Source organism: Hyperolius riggenbachi, chromosome 4, assembly GCF_040937935.1.
Source record: "Hyperolius riggenbachi isolate aHypRig1 chromosome 4, aHypRig1.pri, whole genome shotgun sequence".
NCBI classification, from domain to species: domain Eukaryota; kingdom Metazoa; phylum Chordata; class Amphibia; order Anura; family Hyperoliidae; genus Hyperolius; species Hyperolius riggenbachi.
The window spans coordinates 251,967,261-251,991,958 of NC_090649.1; the positions used below are offsets into that span (position 1 = coordinate 251,967,261).

At 42.7% G+C, this 24,698-nt stretch overlaps 1 protein-coding gene across 1 annotated transcript in view; it reads right to left on the reverse strand.

Moving 5' to 3' along the window:
* Window positions 1–24,698, reverse strand: part of RARS2 (arginyl-tRNA synthetase 2, mitochondrial) — a 47,445-nt gene that overhangs the window by 5,539 nt on the left and 17,208 nt on the right. The window contains exons 9-17 of the mRNA XM_068231130.1: window positions 20,665–20,823; window positions 19,627–19,733; window positions 15,489–15,590; window positions 13,651–13,711; window positions 12,653–12,729; window positions 8,661–8,785; window positions 5,550–5,617; window positions 2,293–2,402; window positions 372–467 (exon numbers count right to left, since the gene is read on the reverse strand). Coding sequence (XP_068087231.1) covers window positions 372–467; window positions 2,293–2,402; window positions 5,550–5,617; window positions 8,661–8,785; window positions 12,653–12,729; window positions 13,651–13,711; window positions 15,489–15,590; window positions 19,627–19,733; window positions 20,665–20,823 — 905 coding nt within the window. The remainder of the gene's footprint in view (window positions 1–371; window positions 468–2,292; window positions 2,403–5,549; window positions 5,618–8,660; window positions 8,786–12,652; window positions 12,730–13,650; window positions 13,712–15,488; window positions 15,591–19,626; window positions 19,734–20,664; window positions 20,824–24,698) is intronic.

Sequence of the window (24,698 nt, forward strand, 5' to 3'; positions counted from 1 at the left end):
TTTCGATTTGCTCGATCAGTCCAGACGGAAAATCTAGGTCGATCGGCTGCTGGCAGCAGATCGATGGCCCATAGCAATGCATTGGATCGAATGGTGCAACACTGCATTTCGATGGATTTTTAATAGATCACACATCAGATAGATTCCTGTCAGATTCGACCTGACAGGCATATGACAGTAATCTATCTGATGGTCGAATCTGCTGCAAATCTATAAGTGTATGGGTACCTTTAGCAACATTTTTAAAATGCAATCCTCAATGGAACCGTCCAACAATGGTAACAGACTTGCACCTTTGAAAGGCTCCTGTCAGTGCCACCACCTTTCTCCCATATCACATGTAGAAAACACAAAGATGGTGGAAAACCTACCTGAGGAGGTGCTTGAGGGTGAGGATCACACACGGGTCCTGCAGACAGACTGCATCAAACGCTTCTTCCTCTCTGCTTTCCCACAGGTCAAGTAAGCTAGTAACAAACCACATTTACATCTCAACTGACAGCCATTAAAGCAGCTCAATGTACACCAAAAACTCACTGTACTGATGTTTACAGGAACCCTGTCACTTGATTATCATGGTAGGTGATCTAGTGACAAGATTTTAGGGTGCTTTTCCACTTGCTGCTGATCACAACAGCCCCGCAATATACAGGTGAATTGCAATGCTCATTAGCGCAATTCGTGTTTGCCCAAATCATAATTGCTATCCTGCACTATTTTTGGTGCAATTCGTTCCTGACAGCATCACTGCACAATCGAGGCGAGGAAAAATAACAGGTTGCAAAATCACAAATGCAGCGCAACTGTGTTTCTAAGTGGAAAGGGCCCAAACCCCAGTTTCGGGGAGAAAAAACAACTTTAGCTTTGGATAGTGTGATAAGGCGTTGAAACTTCTTTTAGGGTTCTTTCACACTAGAGGCTGCGGTAGAAAAGGCTGAAAGTCAGCCTTTTGCTTAACGCCAATACATAGCGTTTTCAAAGCCTTTTGAAAGTTTTACAGCTCATATGAAAACTTCCTTTTTTTTTTCTTCTATAAAAATAAGTGAACAAGTCAGCTGTAAAACGCTTTGAAAACGCTGAAGTTGGCGTTGTCCATTGACTATCATTGAAACGCCAACAGCCAACCTCGGCTGTAAACAGCCCTGAAAAAGCTCCTGGGAGCGTTGAAACGCAACGCTCCAAAACGCCGAGCTAGATGTGAAAGGTATAATGAAAGTCTATGGACTTTCTTTTACCTAGCAAAACGCCAACTTCGGTCGTGGCGTTAAAACGCTGAAAAATCCCTCTGGTGTGATAGGGCCCTAAGGTTTTACTGTTGCCCCGAGCCTCCATTTTAGAGATTTTCATCACTTCTGGTCCAAACTAAAAATTTCTCTGACAGAGACAGAAACATTTTTTTTTTTTTTTTTTTAAATATGGGAAGATCTAGAATCCTGTAAAGTGTTTTCGCTCTCCCTGGAGCTGCTCATTTTTACATTAAAGTCATAAATCTCTTTGAAGGTTCCAATGACAGGAGGGGAACTAAAATCTCTGGAATGTTGAGAAATAAAAACCACAAATTTATAAGCCCTACCCCAGCAAAAAAACAAATCCCAATGGTAAAGCTAAAACTACATTGAGGCTCTGTTAACATCTAAACTCGAAATTGCAAGCTGTTTGCGATTTTGTGCACAATTTTTTTTAGCGCCTCTCGGCACTCCACTGCGCCCTGTTTTTTTTTCTCTTTAAAAGCGCTTTTCTAAGCGCTTTTTCAAAGCAATTTTTTTTATTCACTCCCTGACGCAAGTCAGGAAGTGAACTTTTTGACCCGGAAAATAATAAAATGTATTTATTCTTAAAAAAGCGAACGCAATTGCTGCACAAAACTATTTTGTGAGCGTTTTGCGTTTTTTTTTCATTGAGGCAAAATCACCTCAAAAATGGTACAGGTAGTGCTTTGGTGAGTGGATCAGAAACCGCTCAGATGTGAACTCTCTCATAGGGAATCATTGCACAAGCATTTTAGGGCGATTTTGAAAATCGCCTGTGCTTAAAAAAAAATGACAAAAGCGCCCTAGATGTGAACGAGCCCTGAAGGTGTAGTAAAAAATGTTAATGAGCAGGATGAATAAATCAATGTGTCCAATTGCTCCAAATTACTCCTAAAATGATATTGGTAGCAATCCGCCAGTTAATGCACTGTAACATTACTGGGGCTGTCCACTTACTATCCAATTGCCTAGGGCCGACATGGAGATTTATAGAGAATAATGAGTTTCTTATAGTGTACATAATGCATACTATTGAACTGACCTGTGTAGCCTTGCATGTGTGTACTGTAAAAAGACACCAGTGTCTCCACAGCTCTGCAGGGCTTGAGACCAGTTAAAGCAATAATCTGACACAAGTAGACCCTTGAAGTCCTGAAAGAAAAACACTTCAATGTTGGCTTAGGAGGCCTCAGACACTTATCACCTCTGCTAGCAGATGGGGATGAATGATGCAAGCAGTTGAGCAGTAAAATAGACCATTTCAGATGATGCTCACACTATACAGAAAAAGCTACTGCGTTACATTTACAAATAACTGAGGACATGGCACAATTAGTACAGCACATGGAGATGGGATGAGGGAGAATCAGATGTGTACAAATTGTGGAAATAACTACAAAATTATACATGACTAAGCCCTAAATACGCGTACATGTGAAAAGAGCGGGTGAAATGTGTAATAAATCTTTGTTGGTTGCTATGGGCAACAACACTACACCTTCGTTCGGCACCATATCACAGGAAGTGTGATAACTCGACTCTCATCAGAGCAACAGCATAGGAGATAGAACTTCTTAAATGTCGTCAAAGTTTCAGGAGTTTATTCAGTAAACAGATATACAGATGCTTATCTCTACATGTTCGTTACACCTCAGCGAAGCAATTGGTCTGTAGTAAGTCCTCTTTTGCGTTACAGGCTCTTGGTCCATTCCTTTTGAATGGCAACCAGGCTTTCTCTTATGTTACATTTATACTACGTTGCACTTAGGCCTATATACAGCATAAAGTTAGATAAGATGACAAGACATTACAAAAAGAGTAGAGAGTGGAAGTCATCAGCCAGAAGCAGCAGCAGCAGTAGCCCCCCCCCCCCCCCCCCCCCCCCTAGGAGCTTGTTAGCTCTTCTTATACTAACTCTAAAGAGTTAAATGTGACATCATCTGAGCAGGGACGGATCAATACCTCATCGCCTGCTATTGGCTGATAAGACCCCGTGATATCATGACAAGCACAGTCTTTACTGTGCATGGCCTGGAAAATTCCATGTTCCAGGGACCTGGCTCTCAGTCTAAAAAGAACATTGTTTACCTTTAGGAAATATGAAAACACTCAATGTTTACAGAACAAGACTGCCTCCCTGTATGTATATCATAGCCTTGTACCGTCCGAATCACACTGTTCTTCAGTGCTTCTAGAAATGCTCCTTAAAGGTATACTCTGCAAATCAAGTCTTTTAACTAAACTCAGTTAAAGTAACTGAGGCCTACAAATTCATATAACACTTAAATTCTAACAAAATGCGCGGCGTGAAGCCAAATGATGGTGCTCCCTGAGCTAATTGTTCTCCAGCCTTATCTTTTATATATTCCCGTACTGTAACTCTAGACTTAAATTCTAACAAAATGCGCGGCGTGAAGCCAAATGATGGTGCTCCCTGAGCTAATTGTTCTCCAGCCTTATCTTTTATATATTCCCGTACTGTAACTCTAGACATAAATTACCCCGCTGCCTTTCATCCCGTAATTCAAACTCTGGTCTCCATCTTTCAGACACTTCTGCTGTGAAGGCGGAAGTATCAGGAACATTTAGTGTAGCGCAGTGGCAACAGCATAGGATAGTTAACCCTCTCAACCATTGATCAATCTTACAGTCATGGACGAAACTGTTAGCACCCCAGAATTTTTTTTTACCAGAAAATCAAGTATTTCTCTGACACTGGGTGCCTTAAATGTGTACAAGATATCATGAAATCTAAGGAGTACCAAAGGATTTTGGGTTGCACTGTAGAGCCCAGTATCAGAAAGCTGGGTCTGTGTGTGAGATCTTGGGTCTTCCAGCAGGACAATGACCCCAAACATAGGTCAAAAGGCACCCATAAATGGATGGCAACAAAGCGCTGGAGAGTTCTGAGGTGGTCAGCAATGGGTCAAGATCTAAATCCCATTGAACACCTGTGGAGAGATCTTAAAACTGCTGTTGGGAAAAGGCACCCTTCCACTAAGACCTGGAGCAGTTTGCAAAGGAAGAGTGGTCCAAAATTCCGTCTGAGAGATTAAGGAGCTTACTGATGGTTATAGGAAGCGACTGATTTCAGTTATTTTTTCCAAAGGGTGTGCAACCATATAATAAGTCAAAGGTGCCAATAATTTTGTCCAGCGCATTTTTGGAGTTTTGTGTGACATTATGTCCAGTTTGCTTTTTTCCCCACCCTTTTTTTGTTTTGTTCCAATACATACCAAGGGAATAAACATCTGTATAGCAAAACGTGTTACTGCAATACTTTTCTGAGAAATACTTGATTTTCTGGAAAAATGTGTGGGACGCCAACATGTTCGGCCATGACTGTATTACGTACATGACACATGGTTGAAAACCTTCAGTGGAGACGATGGTTTTAGGCAATTTCTGCTGAGAATCTAGCATGTGCTGCTAAACACAAGAGCATTGTACCCTAATGCTAAACCACATAATGACCCTTGCTCATTCTTCACCCATCATTCCTTCTATCTCCATAGAACAGTACACTGCTCCTTAGTTAAAGGAAAGGTTCAAGCAAAATAAAAAAACGAGTTTCACTTACCTGGGGCTTCTACCAGCCCCATGCAGCCATCCTGTGCCCTCGTAGTCACTCACTGCTGCTCCAGTCCCCCGCTGGCAGCTTGCCGACCTCGGAGGTCGGCGGGACGCATTGCGTACATTTTTACGCATTCCAGGAACATTAACACATACATTTTTACGCGTTACTGGTTCAATGCGTACATTTGTACGCATTGAACCAGTAATGCGTAAAAATGTATGTGTTAATGTTCCTGCACTAGCGGGAATGCGTAAAAATGTACGCATGGCGTCACGCCGACCTCCGAGGTCGGCAAGCTGCCAGCGGGGGACTGGAGCAGCAGTGAGTGACTACGAGGGCACAGGATGGCTGCATGGGGCTGGTAGAAGCCCCAGGTAAGTGAAACTCATTTTTTTATTTTGCTTGGACATTCCCTTTAAAGCTGAACAGCATCTCTGTACAACACTCTTTCCCAGAACTGTCATCATAACAATTGATTGATCATTGTTAAGGCTGGCAGTAATTGATCATGTGTAAAAGGCTTTACGATAGCACACGGTCATTTTTAATAGACCATGTGGTACCCAAGACACTGAAAGCTTGCGATGTTGCTACACTACTGAGCAAAGATTGAGGAGCACTGCTAGAGAATATGCTTAGTTACATTTTCAATATTATCGCCACAAACTACTTCTGTAAAAATCCCCAAAGCATAAATATCTGACATAAGAAAAATCATCTACCTGGACAATAAGAGCTGCAATCCCGATTTTTTCAGCTACATCAGCAGGGTCTTCAGTTGCTTTACTTGCTGAAAAACATAAATACATTCACAATCTATACTAGATAGTCAATTCTGCTCATCCCTTTGCTGTTTCCATACTGGATTACACTTCTATGCATGTATGTCCTGCATGGTATGCAGGGCTGTGAAGTCGGTACAAAAATAATCCGACTCAGACTCTTCATTTTATTGAAACCACCGACTCGACTCCAGGTACCAAAAATTGCTCCGACTCCACAGCCCTGATTGTAGGCTAATGACCATGTATCTTCTTTAGCTGGTATAGTATTTATTTCCTTTTAAGCAATACCAGTTGCCTAGCAGCCCTGTTGGTCTATCTGGCTGCAGTAGTGTCTGAATAACACCAGAAACAAGCATGAAGCTAATCTTCAGATTTGACAAAATGTCATAAACACCTGATCTGCTGCATGCTTGTTCAGGGTCTATGGCTGAAAGTGTTAGAGGCAGAGAATTAGCAGGATAGCCAGGCAACTGGTATTATGTAAAAGTAAATAAATATAGCAGCCTCCGTATCCCTCTCAATTCAGGTTCCCTTTAAGCAATGATGAGCGTGGTGTGTGATCATGATTCTACTGATGAACAAACACAATGGGGGCGCTTCCTTTCGTACGTGTATCAGGACACCATCCTTTATATACACAAGAACTATGACAAGCCATTCTTAATGTATTTGTATTAATGAACTGGACTGTGGTCTAAATTATCAAAGCATTTTAGGATTAAGGATTATTTGTGCAATGCGTACAGCTGACACATGAATTAGTTTTATGGTAATAGCTGTAATAGCAGACAATAGCAGTGAGTGCAGCTTGTTCTAATTACTTTGCATGACTCAAACACTAATGACATTTTCCTAAATTATATCTCCAAGTATCTTTTTTTTTCAAGAGCATATGAACAACCTTGCCATACAAGGTAAGGTAAACTCTACTTATGTATTTATCATTAAAGCCTGAGTAGCTACAGTGGGATGCGAAAGTTTGGGCAACCTTGTTAATTGTCATGATTTTCCTGTATAGATTGTTGGTTGTTACGATAAAAAATGTCAGTTAAATATATCATATAGGAGACACACACAGTGATATCTGAGAAGTGAAATGAAGTTTATTGGATTTACAGAAAGTGTACAATAATTGTTTAAACAAAATTAGACAGATGCATAAATTTGGGCACCACCAAAAAGAATTGAAATTAATATTTAGTAGATCCTCCTTTTTTTTGTATATTCTTTATTGTATAAGGAATAACATAGTACATCAAAGGTTATACTCAAGCAAAGAACATCATGTCTTATAGCATATTCGTCAGAAACAATAAGTGTTTTATCATGTTCTGGATAAAGGAAAGAGTTTCGTCTTAGAAGGTGCTCTACATTTAGGTTATTTATTACATACTCCATGTCAATCGCGAGTGCACTAGAAGCAACAGAAGTCGGAGCACTGTGTGTGTATACATGAGTAATAGATTCAGTACGGAGCAGGATAAAATGACATATCCCACTTGCAATTATCACAAAACCTCTATATTTTCCTTATAATTTCTTTTATGTGAACCCTTGAAAGGTTCCCTTCCCTCCCCCCCTTTCCCCCTGGTCGCCTCCCCCATCCCCTGCCATGTGTCAATTCGGATAACCCTTATATGGGACATGTATTTCACTGTGGTACGCCTAAGGGCCTTGTCATGTTTTTACACTGTAGCTCTCATGGACATTTAATGTCTAATGTAGGATCTGTTGGAACTCTTCGGATAGTCTGAAGTGATTCCAGAAGGACCATGTTTTTTGATATAGTTCCGTCGTATTGGAGGGTAGATCCTCCTTTTGCAGAAATTACAGCCTCTAAACGCTTCCTGTAGGTTCCAATGAGAGTCTGGATTCTGGTTGAAGGTATTTTGGACCATTTCTCTTTACAAAACATCTCTAGTTCATGCAAGTTTGATGGCTTCTGAGCATAGACAGCTCTCTTTAACACCACAGATTTTCAATTTTATTCAGGTCTTGGGACTGAGATGGCCATTCCAGAACATTGTACTTTTTCCTCTGCATGTATGCCTTAGTGGATTTTGAGCAGTGTTTATAGTCATGGTCTTGTTGAAAGATCCAGCCCCGGGGGAGCTTCAGCTTTGTCACTGATTCCTGGACATTGGTCTCCAGATCTGCTCACACTGAGTGGAATCCATGTGTCCCTCAACTTTGACAAGATTCCCAGTCCCTGCACTGGCCACACAGCCCCACAGCATGATGGAACCACCACCATATTTTACTTTAGGTAGCAGCTGTTTTTCTTGGAATGCTGTGTTTTTCCTCCATGCATAATGCCCCTTGTTATGCCCAAATAACTCAATTTTAGTTTCACCAGTCCACAGCACCTTATTCTAAAATAAAGCTGGCTTGTGCAAATGTGCTTTAGCATACCTCAAGCGCCTCTGTTTGTGCTGTGGGCAGAGAAAAGGCTTCCTCTGCATCACTCTCGCATACAGCATCTCCTTGTGTAAAGTGCGCCGAATGGTTGAATGATGCACAGTGACTCCACACACAGTGAGACAGCTTTCTGTATCCTTCCCCTAAACCATGATGGTGAACAATCTTTGTCTTCAGGTCATTTGAGAGTTGTTTGAGACCCCATGTTGCTACTCTTCAGAGAAAATTTTAAAGAGGGAGACTTACAATTGACCCCCTTAAATACCCTTTCTCATAATTGGATTCACCTGTGTATGTAGGTCAGGGGTCACTGAGCTTACCAAGACAATTTGAGTTCCAATAATTAGTTCTAAAGGTTTTGGAACCAATAAAATGACAACAGTGCCCAAATTTATGCACCTGCCTAATTTCGTTTAAACAATTGTTGCACACTTTCTGTAAATCCAATAAACTTCATTTCACTTCTCAAATATCACTGTGTGTGTCTCCTATATGATATATTTAACTGACATTTTTTATTCTAACAACCAATGATTCATACAGGAAAATCATGACAATTAACAAGGTTGCCCAAACTTTCGCATCCCACTATATTCCCCAGGTTTTGATAAGTCTGTGTTAAAGTCTTACTTTCAGTATTTGCCATGTTCTGCAGCATTCTAGAGCGAGCTTCATCCAAAACATCTTCCAGGAAAATCACACCTCCTCTCCTCGTCTGCATACCCTGTACTCGTCCAAACATAACATGCTGACATCTGTGAAGGAAATATGACAAGCCACAAGGATTAAACCAGGAATGCAGGTAAAGTATTCAAACTGCCAGTGGCAGACAATGCCACAATCCTGTAAGGGCTCATTTACACTATAGCGAATCCGCATGCAGGCGCCGCATGCAGATTCGCATAGGCAATACAAGTGGATGGGATTGTTTCCACTTGTGCGTCGTGCGGGTGCGTTTTGGTGTGCGGGGGAAATCTGCACAGCAGAGCCGTCAGATTTCTCGTGCGGCTGGAATGCGGGCGAATCGCCCGCAATGCTTTTAATAGGGAAATCGCATGCGGCTTTGTCATGCGGTTTTCCCCGCAATTTCGCATGTACTGCTATGACAATTTACACAGGCAGTGACACGGTTAAATTCGCCTGCTTCTTAGCCATGCGAAATCGCATGCGGAATCGCGGGGAAAACAGCATGCGGAAATGCATCCGCATGCGATTTCATCCGCGGTGGAATCCAGGCGATTCCTCACCGCAACAGTGGAAACGAGCCCTAACACTTGATGGAACAGTTTCTTGCAAATATGCTGCAGCTTGCCAACCAGACAGGAACCCTCATTAAAATGTACATTCAGTTATAGCGAAAATATAACTGCTAAAGCACCATTTCCAGTATCACCATCTTTTCTGACAAAACAAATAACATATTGCGTTTTCTCCTGGCAGACTCAAAGCACCTTAACTGCAGCCACTAGGGAACGCTCAGTAGCAGTGTTAGGGAGTCTAGCCCAAGGACTCCTTGCTGAATAGGTGCTGGCTTACTAAACAGGAAGGGCCAAGACTATCCAGCCACTGGATTATAAATGCTATCATGCAGACTGCACCCATAATCATGCCCATCTTTTCCATCAAATGCCACACAATGCTTGGAATACCAGTCTTAGCAATAATATTATGTTAGTGACAAAATGCCTTGTTCGCCTTACACCATGGCATGGCACTGGAAGCTTGAGGTACAAAACAGCAGTATTGTAAAAAAACAACATGGCATCCTAAGAAGAGGTGTTATATGAAAGGGTGAAGGTAGCTCATCCTTGTGTGTGTGTGTTTTCTTTTTAAAAATGTCACTGTCATATTTAGTTTTCCCACTTAGGAGAAATGGGATATTATTTAAATCTCTGGAATCTATAGCCACAGAAGACTTGGTGCTTTGGAACTACCTATAAATCCCCACCCAATACATGCTACAACAGTGGTTGTTAAGCCTCATAATAAGCAAAAAGGAAAAACATAGAATGTATAAATAAGTATAAACAATAATGGCCTCAATTCACTAAGATCATGCTGGAGATAATAAGGCAAGATAACATTTACCACCACACAGTACTAAGTGAGAGAGTTCATTCCTTAAAGGAGTTCTGTGGGGGGTTTCTGAGGAGAAAAACAGACATTTACCTTGGGCTTCTATCAGCCCCCTGCAGCGGTAATGTCCCACGCCATCCTCCTCCCATCTGCAGTCTCCGCCGCGGTCTTAGCGGCATGGGATCCAACTGCGGCTGCGCTACAGTGGCCGCGCACCCCGCTCGCTTCCGCCTGCGTCATCGGAAGCTTACTGCGCAAGCGCAGTACAAGAAAACATTGTACTGCGCCTGCGCAGTAAGCCTCAGATGACGAGAGCGGAGGCGCGGCAGTGCGCATTATCCGTCTGTGTGACAAACGAATAATAGCCCGGTGCCGGCTGCGGGGAACGGCGGATGGGAGCAGTACGGCGTGGGACATTACCGCTGCAGGGGACTGATAGAAGCCAGAGGTAAGTGGCAGTTTTTCTCCTCAGAAACCCATTTAAGTTACCTCCTCTGTAGTTATTTTCACATGCAGTTAATTAACAGCCTGTCTTTAACTTTAGAATTCTGGAGTTATTTTAAGGATTGAAGAGTTAACTTAAAGACTGAAGAGTTAAAGAGAATACGAGGTGGCATTGCATTATGTTACTGGGGCACAGAGGCTGGTTGGGCACACTAACACCAGCCTCTGTTGCCCCATCGTGTGCCTCAAAGACCCCCCCTGCTCGTCGCTATACTCCCCGCAGTGCTGGCAACACGCAGTGCGTCGCCAGCACAATGTTTACCCTAGCACTGTCTGTCAGCGCAGCTCCCCCGCATCGCCGCTACCCGCCCTCGTCCCTTCCCTCCAATCAGCGGGAGGGAAGGGACACGGGCAGGTAGCAGCGATGCGGAGGAGGCGGCGGAGCGGCGCTGACAGACAGCACTAGGGTAAACATTGTGCTGGCGACACGCTGCGTGTCGCCAGCACTGCGGGGTATAGCGGCGAGCAGGGGGGTCTTTGAGGCACACGATGGGGCAACAGAGGCTGGTGTTAGTGTGCCCAACCAGCCTCTGTGCCCCACTAGCATAATGCAATGCCACCTTGGGTTCTCTTTAAGGTGGCAATACACTCAGATTAGCAGCAGATAAATCATCAGATAGATTTCTGATCTGATGGGTTTAGGAACATTTTTTTACTAGGAACAGATTTCCAATCGATTTCCGTATGAAATCTATTGAAAATCGATCTGATGGCATTTTTTTGCCATCAGATTTCCATTAGGTCCAATGCAAAATAATAAGCAATCTCAACAGATCGACCTAGATTTTCCAGCATGTCAGATCGATTGAAATCGATCGTAATCGATCGAAATCGGCCGCAAATCGATCGGTCAATCGATTTGCGATCAATCAGCCGCTAATCGGGTCAGTGTATGGACCCCTTTGACTTTAGGTTTGCCTGAGGTAAAATGCTACATGCCTCATCACCATGGTGATAACTCTAGAAACTTTATTAAAGACAGGAGATAAGCTTAGTGAATTGAGGCCATTGTCATACAAAATTCATTACATGTGCAGCCATCACATAACAAGAGCTCCCATATTGCTTCCCATATAGTACGGCTCATAAACTAACACCCAAACAAACAAGTGTTGCCTTGATTCCCTCCATCCATAAAAGTCTAGCCAATACTATTCCCATAAATCATGTGTAACCAATAATGCCCCAGTGGTGATACTTACCTCCCACATAACAATGCATACCTAATGATGCCCCCTACAACAAGTGCTGCTATAGTAGCGCCAATAACTCTAGCCATCTTGTCCCCAAGAAAGAACTGGTGTTGACTGCCCAATGCAGAGTGGTGCAGAGGATGTTTATAGTGGAGGAAATTATCCGCTCAGTGCAGCCAGGTGTTCCCCTCAAATAGTGATTGCATCCTTTTGAGACGACCATTGCATTTTCTGTGATGCTGTAGTAACTTAGTCATATACGGTAATAAATGGAATAGATGGGATGAAAACTCAATGCAGAGAAGTCCCAGTGACAAACCAGGTAATTATGCTCTATTCTAAGCAATACCAATGCCATGCTGCATTACAATGGGGGCAGCATATGTTATATGGGAACAATTTGCAAGAACTGCTATGAAGCCATTACAGATGCCCATAAAGATGAAAAGTTCACTGTGTCATTACACGTCCAGACTTGGAGCAGTATTACAAAGGGACTCACACAGTGCTCCTGCCCTGCCCCTCCTGCTTTGGACTTGCTCCTTGTAGCCCAGTCAAAGGTGAGTGGTGCTGAAAAACTTACGCTGCTTGGTCAGAATTCATTCCACCCTTTGCAAAAGTGCTCTTACAAAGCAAACTGCTGTCTGGTTTCTTGCACCACTGGGGCATGCTGACAAAGTTTTCACTTATAGTAAGAATACATTTTAAATCAAAATAATGCAGATTGGTACATCAAGATGCACCCCATATGAAAAATGTGATTTTTAGTTATAGGTTATAGGTCACCATACAATTTATAGGGCTGTATATTTTTAAAACAAGGAGGGGGAGAAAGTATCAGTAACATGCCTGTCTACTTGTTCTTTTCCAAGCAGCTTCAGTATCTGGAACAAATGCTCAAAATGGCCTTCTTGACTTTTGTCTGTCTTGAAAAAAAACGCAGAAAAAAATGAAGTTAGACATATTGGAATAATTTTGTTCCAGGAACTGGCAGCACAGAGCATCTTAGTTGTTGCCTGCTCCAACAATCCTGTACAGGAAAAGTAGCAAACATTATAAACCAATATGGTCATTGGGCCAGCAGCAAATCACATACAGAGACCGTAGTTAAAAGTGGTATGCAGCTCATTATTCAAAAAGACGTTACAAATTTAAAATGCCAATCCACATGTGCAACAGTGACAGCATGCCAAGGGAGACCTCAGCAGCCAAGTGAGCTACGAATACAAAGTGTGAATGTTCAATGATGGGAGGGGAGATAGGAGGACCATTCTTTGGAAAACAGCTGCAACTAATCTAAAAAAAAGGAAAAATGAGTTAGCCTATGTGCTAGCGATAGTGTACTAATAGCCTTATTAGTATGGTACACTATCATTCTGACCTCAATTACCACAAGGCCGCACATAGCGCAGCTCCCCAGAGCGCTGTGTACTTTAACAGCATATAGGAACCATTATCGGCGAGTGAAGGGGGTGTTCCTGAAGACAGGCAGAGAGGAGGAACTACAGATACTTTTTTCCTGCCCATCATCCTGTTCTGCTCAAAGTGAATATTTCAGCTGAGTAAAGCGGGGGTGTCACAGGAGCCGCTGGAGAGGGAGGATGGTGCTGTGACGCATGTCACAGCACCACAAATAAGACAGTATGAAAAGGAAGCTTATAATATAGCAGTTCAGGCGTACTCTCTCTAACTCTTACTGGAAAACAATGAGACTCTTTGCTACTAATGTTCTATTTTTTAGCTGTACTATTCATACATTATCTCATAAGTTTATTATTGCTTTAGGTTTGCTTTAAGGACCCATCTGCTATTTCACAACTAAGGAGGAAAATAATTAAGTGTCATACCACATAGATCATTTCATCAAAGCCATATTTCTCCATGCGATCAATGGCAGCTGCTATGTCTCTACAAAACAAATGTAAAAATGTGTCATAAAACTAATATGAATAACATGTAAAAGAAGCTCATTTTCAAAAGCGATACATTTCCAATTTTTACTATAGTCTGCACCAGGTTTGAAATCCTAAAGCTAGAGGCAGGGGCGTCTGAGTCATTAGGCAACTCTAAATTTTTGCCTATGGCGCCGTGGGTGGAAGTGGGCGCCCTCTCGCCAAGTTGCCACTCTGTGCGTGTTTATTTTATTTTTATTTTTTTCCAGCCAGGTCGGCGCCGGCTGTGACAGGCAGCTCAGCCTGTGCCCGGCGCCGCCTACTGGTTTGCCCCCATCCTCTCCTCCTCTCCGAGCGAGCAGCAGCAGCACGCACATTAGTTTATGTGCGAGTGCGATGCCGCCGCCTACTGGTCCGCCCCCTTTCCCCGCCCCTCTTTCACGCTCGCTGTGTACAGCGTACGGCCACCGCACGCTAGCTTGTTTACACGCCGCGCCGGCGCCGCCCCTAACTCCGCCCTCGCCTGTCACACGTGCTTGAGGCACTGTGTGTGACGCAGGCAGGACGGAGGGACCAGTGCTACCGCGGCGCCGGCTGACACCTGGCCGACCTGACTGAGCAGTGTGCGCAGTGCGCACAAACTAGCAGAGACGACGACACACACACCTCACATACAGTGAGTGCCATCTCTGCAGATCTGACTGCTGCTCATGATAATTTTTCTATATGCATCCTGGCTGGCCCTGATTCCGCCCCCCTCGACCACCCCCCCCCCTTCCCCGGCTCGCCCATGTTGCTTCTGGCAATGGATATTAAATAATACAGGGGCATTAGCATATAGCATCATGCCTGCTGCTGTGTGGGTCTGGGCACAGTGGGCAGGACTCGGAGGGAGACACACATGCTGCACAGTGTGCAGGGCAGCAGAGGGGAGACCCTCATAGTGAGTGGCGTGCCCCCCCTTGATATTATATGCCCCACTGTCCCCTGGCTGGCCCTGAGATTTGAGTGCGTGTGTGTGTGTGTGTGTGTGTGTGTGTGGGGGGGGGGGGGGGGGGCGGGGGCGGCTGAGCAGAGATGCTGGCGATTGGCGAACATCTGGGCCCTGTACTACTTCCGGGTCTCTATGACCCGGAGTAGTACGCCTGCGTAGTCCGGTGGTGCGCATCCTAGTATCGCGCTCCTGTTGCTGGGCACTCTCTGTGCATGTGCGTGACGTCATGAGTGACATCACGCCCATGCGCTCATTTTTTTGTGTGTGTGCTTGCTTGTGGTGGGGGCACGGGGGTGGGGGTGGAATAAGGGTTGGCGCTATGTGGGGGGGAGCGCCACAGGTTTTCTTGCCTGGAGTGACAAAGTGGCTAGAAACACCCCTGGCTAGAGGAATAAGGAGTCTGCCATCTATATTCTCTTTAACAATGCCAGTTGACTGGATGTCAAGCTGATCTTTTTGTTGTTTTATGTCAGTGATTTCAGACATGCAATAGTAATGCTAACATAGCTCTTTTCTCATGTCTGACTCAATGCGCTTGAGAGTTGCGCCAACCTGCAGTGTTAAGGAGTCTTGCCCGAGGACACCTTACTGTATAGGTACTGGTTCCAGACATGATTATAATCCTGGTCTCCTACATCAGAGGCAGTGCTCTTAACCAGTACACTGTTCAGCAACAATCATGATAAGCATGCAGACAGTGGAGACATATGAACAGGCGTCCACAACAGTTCTTTCCACCCCATTACAAGTTTTAGAATTCCCACATTGGTGTATAGCAACAAAATATGCAGTTGTATACCTTGTAATATAGAGAGATGTCCCATCGCTACGCATCACAGTCGAGTAATTTGAAAGTTCCCGATCCCCTGGCTTGGAAAGATCCACAATACCAGTATCATTACTGCAAAATAAAGGATGATTTTATTGTGTATTATCTACCGGAACTCTACAACCAACATGTTCAGTTGTAATGTACAATGTAAATATGAACAAAGGACTGTAAGAGGGCCATATAAACACACTTCAAATGACAACAAAAGTGTAATGTTCTGTTGTGAGTCTATGGATAATAAAATCTGTTTTCCTCAAACTACACAGAGACAATAGTCACCGGACTGATTTCTCTTCAGAAGATGCAGACACCAGTTCAACTGGAAAAATATTTCTTAACAAAATTGACAATGCATTTCAAGGGTCATGGCCCGCTTCCTCAGGTCATTACAAAGGATGCTTTAGCAGCATAAGGAGTAGAGTGTAAGTGCCTCATATCTATGTAAGTTTTTAACATAGCTTATATATAAAATATATATTTTAAAGGGACTACCAGATGGATTATTTTTGAATGGTAGGTTGAATTGAGGCGATATACTGTGACTGCAGCACAATTCTGACATGCACATGATATTTATTTTACATTTAATAGAGCTCGTCAGTAAACTGCACCAGCGCACCTCAAAACTTTTTATAGCAGTTTTCTGAGCGAGGGTTAAGGGGCTCCTCTACTGAGGCGGCCGTAGGCACACTTGGTGTTGTCTCACCAATACGAATCCCCACCCAATATCTTGTTTCCAATTGGTATACATATCTATAGTCTTGCTCACCTGGCCCAAGGCTCTGCCTGTAGGGATCCTCACATGTAAGTTTTTAGCTAAATTAAATATGTAATTTCTCTATTTTATAAGAGATTCACTCCCTTAATGTTAACTGCACCACACAAGATTTGGGACCTATGGCAGTTAATTCCAACGTGGTTGTAAAAGAAGACCTTTGTTATGCATAATTGGGTAACTTCTCCTCTACAATAAAAAGATTGCAGAGCTTGTCACACCTCGCACAAGCAGATATAGGCCCACCTCTTTCGGACTATATTGTTAGGTCATTTGCTTGCAAAAAAATGTAAGTTGCTGGAGTCTGGGTGATGTTCTCTGCATTGGGTGATCCTAAATACTATGTTGCTCACCTGGTAGATGAAGTTCCAAGCTGGCTTCCTCACAGGGTTTCAGGTAGAAATTCTGTCACCCTGATCAATGGGAAGGGTGGAACATCCTACTCTCTACAATTAGTGTAGGAAGGAAGGGTTTGGGTTCCTGGAGAACTGGGCAGACTTTGCAGTCGGCTACAAGTTCTACAGCAGGGATGGGCTGCACCTTAATGGGGAGGGTGCAGCTGCATTGGGGGAGAAGATGGCTAGACGGTTGGAGGAGATTTTAAACTAGGATCTGGGGGGAGGCGGGAGGATAAAGTCTCAATACGTAGACAAGATGAGGTAAAAAGACAGTGGGAACCTAACATTATGGGGGATGGAGAGGGAGGTGGTGACAGTGTAAAGATTAAGGAGGTTGGTAAAAATTCAAGTAGCCCATTTCATGTAAACAAAATTGGTAAATGTGGTGGTAAAAATATAAAGTGCATGGTAACCAATGCTCGGAGCCTTGCAAATAAAATAGACGAACTAGAGTTCATTCTGAATGACAAAGGCTATGACATTGTGGGAATAACCGAGACATGGATGGATGAAAGCCATGACTGGATAGCTAATTTAAAAGGATACAATGTGTTTAGGAGGGATAGAACAGGGAAAAAAGGTGGAGGGGTTTGTCTCTTTGTTAAGAACGCTCTTACAGCTGTCCTCAACGATGAGATGGAGGAAGATTGCGAAGATGTGGAGTCCGTTTGGGTAAATATTCATGGTGGAAATAAAAGTTGCCAATTGCTTATTGGGGTATGCTACAGACCACCTCTTATTAATGAAGCTGCAGAACTGCGATTACTACAGCAGATTGAAAAAGCTGCAAGTAAAAATGAGGTCATAATTATGGGCGACTTCAACTTTCCAGACATTGACTGGAGTATTGAGGCTACCCATTCTGGTAAAAGCAGCAGATTTCTGGCAGCACTACAGGACAATTACTTGACTCAAATGGTAACTGAACCAACTAGGGGGAATGCGTTACTGGATCTGATCATTTCTAATAGACCAGATAATGTATCAAATGTGCAGGTTCAAGAACACTTGGGAAATAGTGATCACAACATGATAACGTTTGATCTGGTGACTGATAGGCCACGGGGCAGCGGGACCACTAAAACTATGAATTTTAGAAAAGCAAAGTTCAATCAAATTAGGCAGGCACTAAGTTTGGTGAACTGGGATAATGTACTACAAGGGGAAGACACTGAAGGGAAATGGCAAGATTTTAAACGTATTCTCAATCAATATTGTAGTATGTATATCCCATATGGAAACAAAATATCTAGGAATAAAAAAGGCCTCTGTGGATGAATAGAAAGGTTAAAGATAAAATGAAGAGGAAAAAGAATGCCTATAATGTCTTAAAACAGGAGGGGGCCGAGGCTGCACTAAGCAATTATAAGGAGTGCAATAAAAATTGTAAAAAAGAAATTAGGCAGGCAAAGATTGAAGCTGAAAAACAAATCACTAAGGATATCAAATCTAACCCAAAAAAGTTTTACAAGTACATTAACTCTAAAAAAAGAAAGGTTGACTGTATAGGACTCCTAAAGGATGAGGGTGGGAACTCAATGGTGGATGACCAAGGTAAGGCAGAGTTATTAAATGCTTTCTTTGCTTCTGTCTTCACAAAAGAAACAGCACTGTTGCAAACTACAGAGGCGGAAGAGTCTCAATCTTCTAACTGTAATATTAAATACGTAACGCAGGAAGAAGTGAAGGCAAGACTAAATAAATTAAAAATAGACAAGGCACCTGGCCCGGATGGCATGCATCCTCGGGTCCTAAGGGAATTAAGTTCAGTTATAGATAAACCCCTTTATCTTATCTTTTGTGACTCTCTTGCAACTGGCAGAGTCCCAGTGGATTACTGGTTGAACTTGATGGACGTATGTCTTTTTTCAACCAAAATAACTATGTAACTATGTAACTGTAACAAAATTCCTTCCCACTGCTACTCCTCTCTGGTCACAGCCCAGCTGTCAGGATTGCCCAACTGGGTTTAACTGCAGAGAGGTGTCACACAACTAAATGATTTGGTCACTTGTGCCTCCTACATGGCAACTGAGACCTAAGGTTTCTTTCAGGGCCAGTGCACACCAAAAACCGCTAGTGGATCCGCAAACGCTAGCGGTTTTTGAAGCTGATTTTTTTATTCTAGGTATGTTAAGAGACATTTTCTAAACATGCCTAGCGTTTTTTGGAATGTTTTTGTGGATTTTATATTTTGTTACAGTAAAGCTGTTACCGAACAGCTTCTGTAACAAAAACGCTTGGAAAACCTCTCTGATCTAGCATTTTTCAGAACGGTTTTCCACTTTCCTATACTTAACATTGAGGCAGAACCGCCTCAGAAATCAGCAAAAATGCTGCAGGACCCGAGTTTGCGTTTGGGGAAAAAAAATGATCCACTCTGGTGTGCACATCCCATTGCAATACATTAGCCAAGCGGTTTTCAGCCCGTAAGCGCTCCAAACATCTCTTGGTGTGCACCAGCCCTTACACATCTGGCTAAACTGCATGCATGTCACATCTCAGCTACCAATCTGCTGGGAAGCCAGTGCAATCCAGTTTCACTGTAATGCAATCAAATAGCAGCATCTGTAGCCATACATGTGGTTACAAACATCTGACAAATACTGTAGTGAGGTTACTGCTCAGCAGGAAACTGCCACAAGTAGAGTCTGCCGGGTGGCTGCCGTCCACTCAAATCTTCATGCTTGGAATGCCATTGCCCTTGCCAAACACTTGCACAAGACTGGCAGATCTACAGGAGCAGATGACAGGCAGTGGGGGAAACTGCTCTCAACTGCCTGCATAAAAAGGCCTAAAAAACTAGAAGTGATGCAAGGTGTCACCTAGTGGTTGCAAAAGGTAAAAGATTGTTTCTTCCACATCTAGTCAAAATATACTGTATATAGGACACAGCTTGTGTTGTTTAACAAATGGGTTAATACAAACTTACCTGCTTTTCTGAAGAAGTCCTTTGCTTTTGAGCAGATTAATAACATCTTGGGCCTTTTCCTTGTAAAGAGACTCACCAGAGTACTCGTCAAACTGACAACCCAGACGCTGAATAAAGGATAAAAGAATACTGAAGACATTATCCTGTCAAGTGAACCTGTCATGATGGAGATATGGAGCTACACATTTCTCAGCAATAGGCAGCATAACAGTTCTAGCCAGGGAAACTAGAAATCCTTACATGCATGTTTGGTCATAGTCAGTAACATTGGCTGCTGAGCATGTCAGTCCTTCAGATGTGGAGAGTCACACCTCAAATACCCAACTTTTAATCAGGCATATATTACAAAGTGCTTGCTTCCTGTCCTAATGTAGCTCTGTGAGAATGCAGACAGACTGGTTTGTCTGTTGGCTGATAGACATAGACACATAGACACACACACACACACACACACACACACACACACTTGAGTGTATGCATGTACACAAGTGAAAAGGAGCAGCAGGCTTGAGTGAGCAAAATCTTAGACTCCAAACAAGTAATTTGGGTGCCGGAAAAGTTTGGGTACCACCATAGTTTCCCATGTTAATGACAGCAATTAGCGGCTATAACTGGAAATGTTAGCACATTTTCAACTGAGAATGGCATCATATTAGGAGATAGTAAACTATTGGGAAAAAAATACCGACAGGTAATTACATAGTGCCTAATATTAAAATATCGGCAATTTGGCCAAATTACTAAATTACAGCGGCACCATTTTTACATGTATGTGCTAGACTGCAGAAAATTTCCCATCAACCAACGGAGTCATCAGAATGGCATTATCACAGAAAAGGGATCCCATTAGAACAAGGAAGCAATCATTTTTTCTCTCTCATCAAAGGAAAGCTTGTTTGACGTGAGCAGGCTCTATCCAATTCATTATTTTCTTTAAAAGGTTATTATTGCAGGATTTTGGTCCCCTCTAAAGTTACACTTAAGCATCAAGTCCTCTTTTATCCCTTCTAAACGATGTGAGATATTGAAGACACATACTTTATAGACTTTGGAATATTCTTCAATGCTCAGATCTCTGAAGTGTGTCCAAAGGGAAACGGCCTCTGGATCTCCATTCTCAAGCTTCTGCATAAAGTCTTGGGCACATTGTTTCATCTCTTCATCTTGTTCTGCTTCTGCATTCACTTTCACATACACCTAGAAGTATCAATATCACAAAAAAATAAATAAAACTGTTTAGAGAAGTTTACAAAAAAATAAAATTAAAAAAATTAAAAATAAAAAGTCATCCCCCTTGTAGCGAAGTGATGACCCCTACCCAACTAATTAGTCCCTTGTGTCACTTATACTTGGCCTAAAGACTCATTGACATGGTAATATCTGTTGCCTGTAGTGACTGGATGCAATTGATAGGGCGACAGTTTGGTGATCCAAAGCTGTATAGATGCACCGCTGTACTGTTGCCTAGCAATGTATCTGTACAGCATAGTGGTCCCCAAACTGTGCAGAATTTAAATGGGCCCTCTATAGGATAAGTGCAGCTTCTCTTGCCAAGGTGTATATTTCGGCAGCCAGTGTGGTCTGGCTGTAGCTCTCATGCGCCTGTGCCATATACAGGATCTTCTCAAAAAATTTGCATATTGTGATAAAGTTCATTATTTTCTGTAATGTACTGATAAACATTAGACTTTCATATATTTTAGATTTAAATACACACAACTGAAGTAGTTCAAGCCTTTTATTGTTTTAATATTGATGATTTTGGCATACAGCTCATGAAAACCCAAAATTCCTATCTCAAAAAATTAGCATATTTCATCCGACCAATATAAGAAAAGTGTTTTTAAAACAAAAAAAGTCAACCTTCAAATAATTATGTTCAGTTATGCACTCAATACTTGGTCGGGAATCCTTTTGCAGAAATGACTGCTTCAATGCGGCGTGGCATGGAGGCAATCAGCCTGTGGCACTGCTCAGGTGTTATGGAGGCCCAGGATGCTTCGATAGCGGCCTTAAGCTCATCCAGAGTGTTGGGTCTTGCGTCTCAACTTTCTCTTCACAATATCCCTCAGATTCTCTATGGGGTTCAGGTCAGGAGAGTTGGCAGGCCAATTGAGCACAGTAATACCATGGTCAGTAAACCATTTACCAGTGGTTTTGCCACTGAGAGCAGGTGCCAGGTCGTGCTGAAACATGAAATCTTCATCTCCATAAAGCTTTTCAGCAGATGGAAGCATGAAGTGCTCCAAAATCTCCTGATAGCTAGCTGAATTGACCCTACCCTTGATAAAACACAGTGGACCAACACCAGCAGCTGACATGGCACCCCAGACCATCACTAACTGTGGGTACTTGACACTGGACTTCAGGAATTTTGGCATTTCCCTCTCTCCAGTCTTCCTCCAGACTCTGGCACCTTGATTTACGAATGACATGTAAAAGTTGCTTTCATCCGAAAAAAAGTACTTTGGACCACTGAGCAACAGTCCAGTGCTGCTTCTCTGTAGCCCAGGTCAGGCGCTTCTGCCAATGTTTCAGGTTCAAAAATGGGTTCATGCTTCCATCTGCTGAAAAGCTTTATGGAGATGAAGATTTCATGTTTCAGCACGACCTGGCACCTGCTCACAGTGCCAAAACCACTGGTAAATGGTTTACTGGCCATGGTATTACTGTGCTCAATTGGCCTGCCAACTCTCCTGACCTGAACCCCATAGAGAATCTGTGGGATAATGTGAAGATAAAGTTGAGAGACGCAAGACCCAACACTCTGGATGAGCTTAAGGCCGCTATCGAAGCATCCTGGGCCTCCATAACACCTGATCAGTGCCACAGGCTGATTGCCTCCATGCCACGCCGCATTGAAGCAGTAATTTCTGCAAAACGATTCCCGACCAAGTATTGAGTGCATAACTGAACATAATTATTTGAAGGTTGACTTTTTTTGTTTTAAAAACACTTTTATTTTATTGGTCGGATGAAATATGCTAATTTTTTGAGATAGGAATTTTGGGTTTTCATGAGCTGTATGCCAAAATCATCAACATTAAAACAATAAAAGGCTTGAACTACTTCAGTTGTGTGTATTTGAATCTAAAATATATGAAAGTCTAATGTTTATCAGTACATTACAAAAAAAATGAACTTTATCACAATATGCTAATTTTTTGAGATAGGAATTTTGGGTTTTCATGAGCTGTATGCCAAAATCATCAACATTAAAACAATAAAAGGCTTGAACTACTTCAGTTGTGTGTATTTGAATCTAAAATATATGAAAGTCTAATGTTTATCAGTACATTACAAAAAAAAAATGAACTTTATCACAATATGCTAATTTTTTGAGAAGATCCTGTATAGTATGGTGTGAGTAGTGCATTTTGTTCCTCCATGGATACCTTAGACGGATTTATGTGCATGCATGTGTTCCCTAGAGTGATATAACTTGACAGGCCTCGGCATGAATTCCCAGCTTGAGAGCATGAAATGTTGGTCTGCTTGCTTCACTGACCTGTGTGGTTAGAGTCGGGTCCCTTTCGACCTGGAGAGACCTCATTGCCGCAAAAAACAATCTTGTATAGAATGCTTTAGCATGCAAACCATTTTGGAAGCAAACATCCTTCATTAGTGCAAGTGAATGTAAATTTCATGCAAGGGTTAATCATTGTATGTAAATTGACCACTCCCCTCAGCATCTCCTTTACCATTTAAATTCTGGGCCCTCAGTGTTCCCCAACCCTGTCCTCAAGGCCTACCTGTTATGTAAATCCACAGAGGTAGTTAATCAGCTCTGCTGCAACACTAAATATCCCACCTGTGAAGGTGTGTGGTTTCCTGCAAAACGTACTGTTGGTGGGCCTTGAGGACAGGGTTGGGGAACTTTGCTCTACAGGATGAGCACAGATTCCCTTGCTTAAAGTGAACCTCCAGACTAAAAATCGCAGCACTGAAAAGGCCTGGTGTTTCTTTAACAGTTTCACAGCATCAGAACTTTGTTTCTCTTATACAAGCCTCATTTTTAGCTGCACAGAAGAAAACTGCCCGGGCATTTTTCCCCTGATGCTGTGCAAAGCATGATGGGATTTCTGATGTTGTTGTTCTCGTTCTGCTGTTTTGGTGCAAATTTTTTTTTTACATTTTGAATTTGACATTTGAAGCCTAGTGTGTGCAGCTGGGAGGGGTCATCAGGACACAGGACAGTTGGAACTGTGTCTTATGCTCCCTGTCACCTCCTTTCAACCAAAAAGATGGCTGCCCCCATGACAAAGATGGCAGCCCCCATGAATCACAAACATTTGCCTGTTCTTTTAAAACAGGGTGGGTAAAAAATTATATTACCTATCTATTCTAATTAACATAACTAATGTAACTTAATGACAGTATGTTTGTTTAGGCTGTAGTTCCCCTTTAAAGGACAACTAAAGTGGGAGGGATATGGAAGCTGCCATATTTATCACCTTTTAAACAATATCAGTTGCCTGGCAGCCCCGCTGATCTATTTGGCTGCAGTAGTGTCTGAATAACACCAGAAACAAGCATGCATCTAATCTCATCAGATCTGACAATAATGTCAGAGATATCTGATCTGCATAGGCTTGTTCAGAGTCTAAGGCTAAAGGTATTAGAGGCAGAGGATTACCAGGAAAGCCAGGCAACTAGTATTGATTAAAAGGTTATAAATATGGCAGCCTCCATATCCCTCTCATTACAGTTGTCCTTTAAATATTATTTAGTAGATAGGATAGATCTGATCTGTCACAAGCTAAATTCAGGACCATCTATGAAGGCCAGGAGGAAGTCAGGATGGACTCTAATGCTGGGCATACACGGGTCGTTTTTTTTGGTATCAATCGAGCCGCTGATGGCTCGATTGATACATTTTCGACAGGTCCGAACACAGCGCGGAACGATTCCCCGCTCGATACCCGCGGGCAGACAATGGCAAAAAACAAAAAGATAAGAAGCGCCCGCGAGGACGAGCGGGAATCGATCCGGGAGGCCGCGCCGGAATCGAGCCGCTGACTCGAATCCTGGCGCATAATCTAACCGTGTATTCCCAGCATTAAAGGGAATAA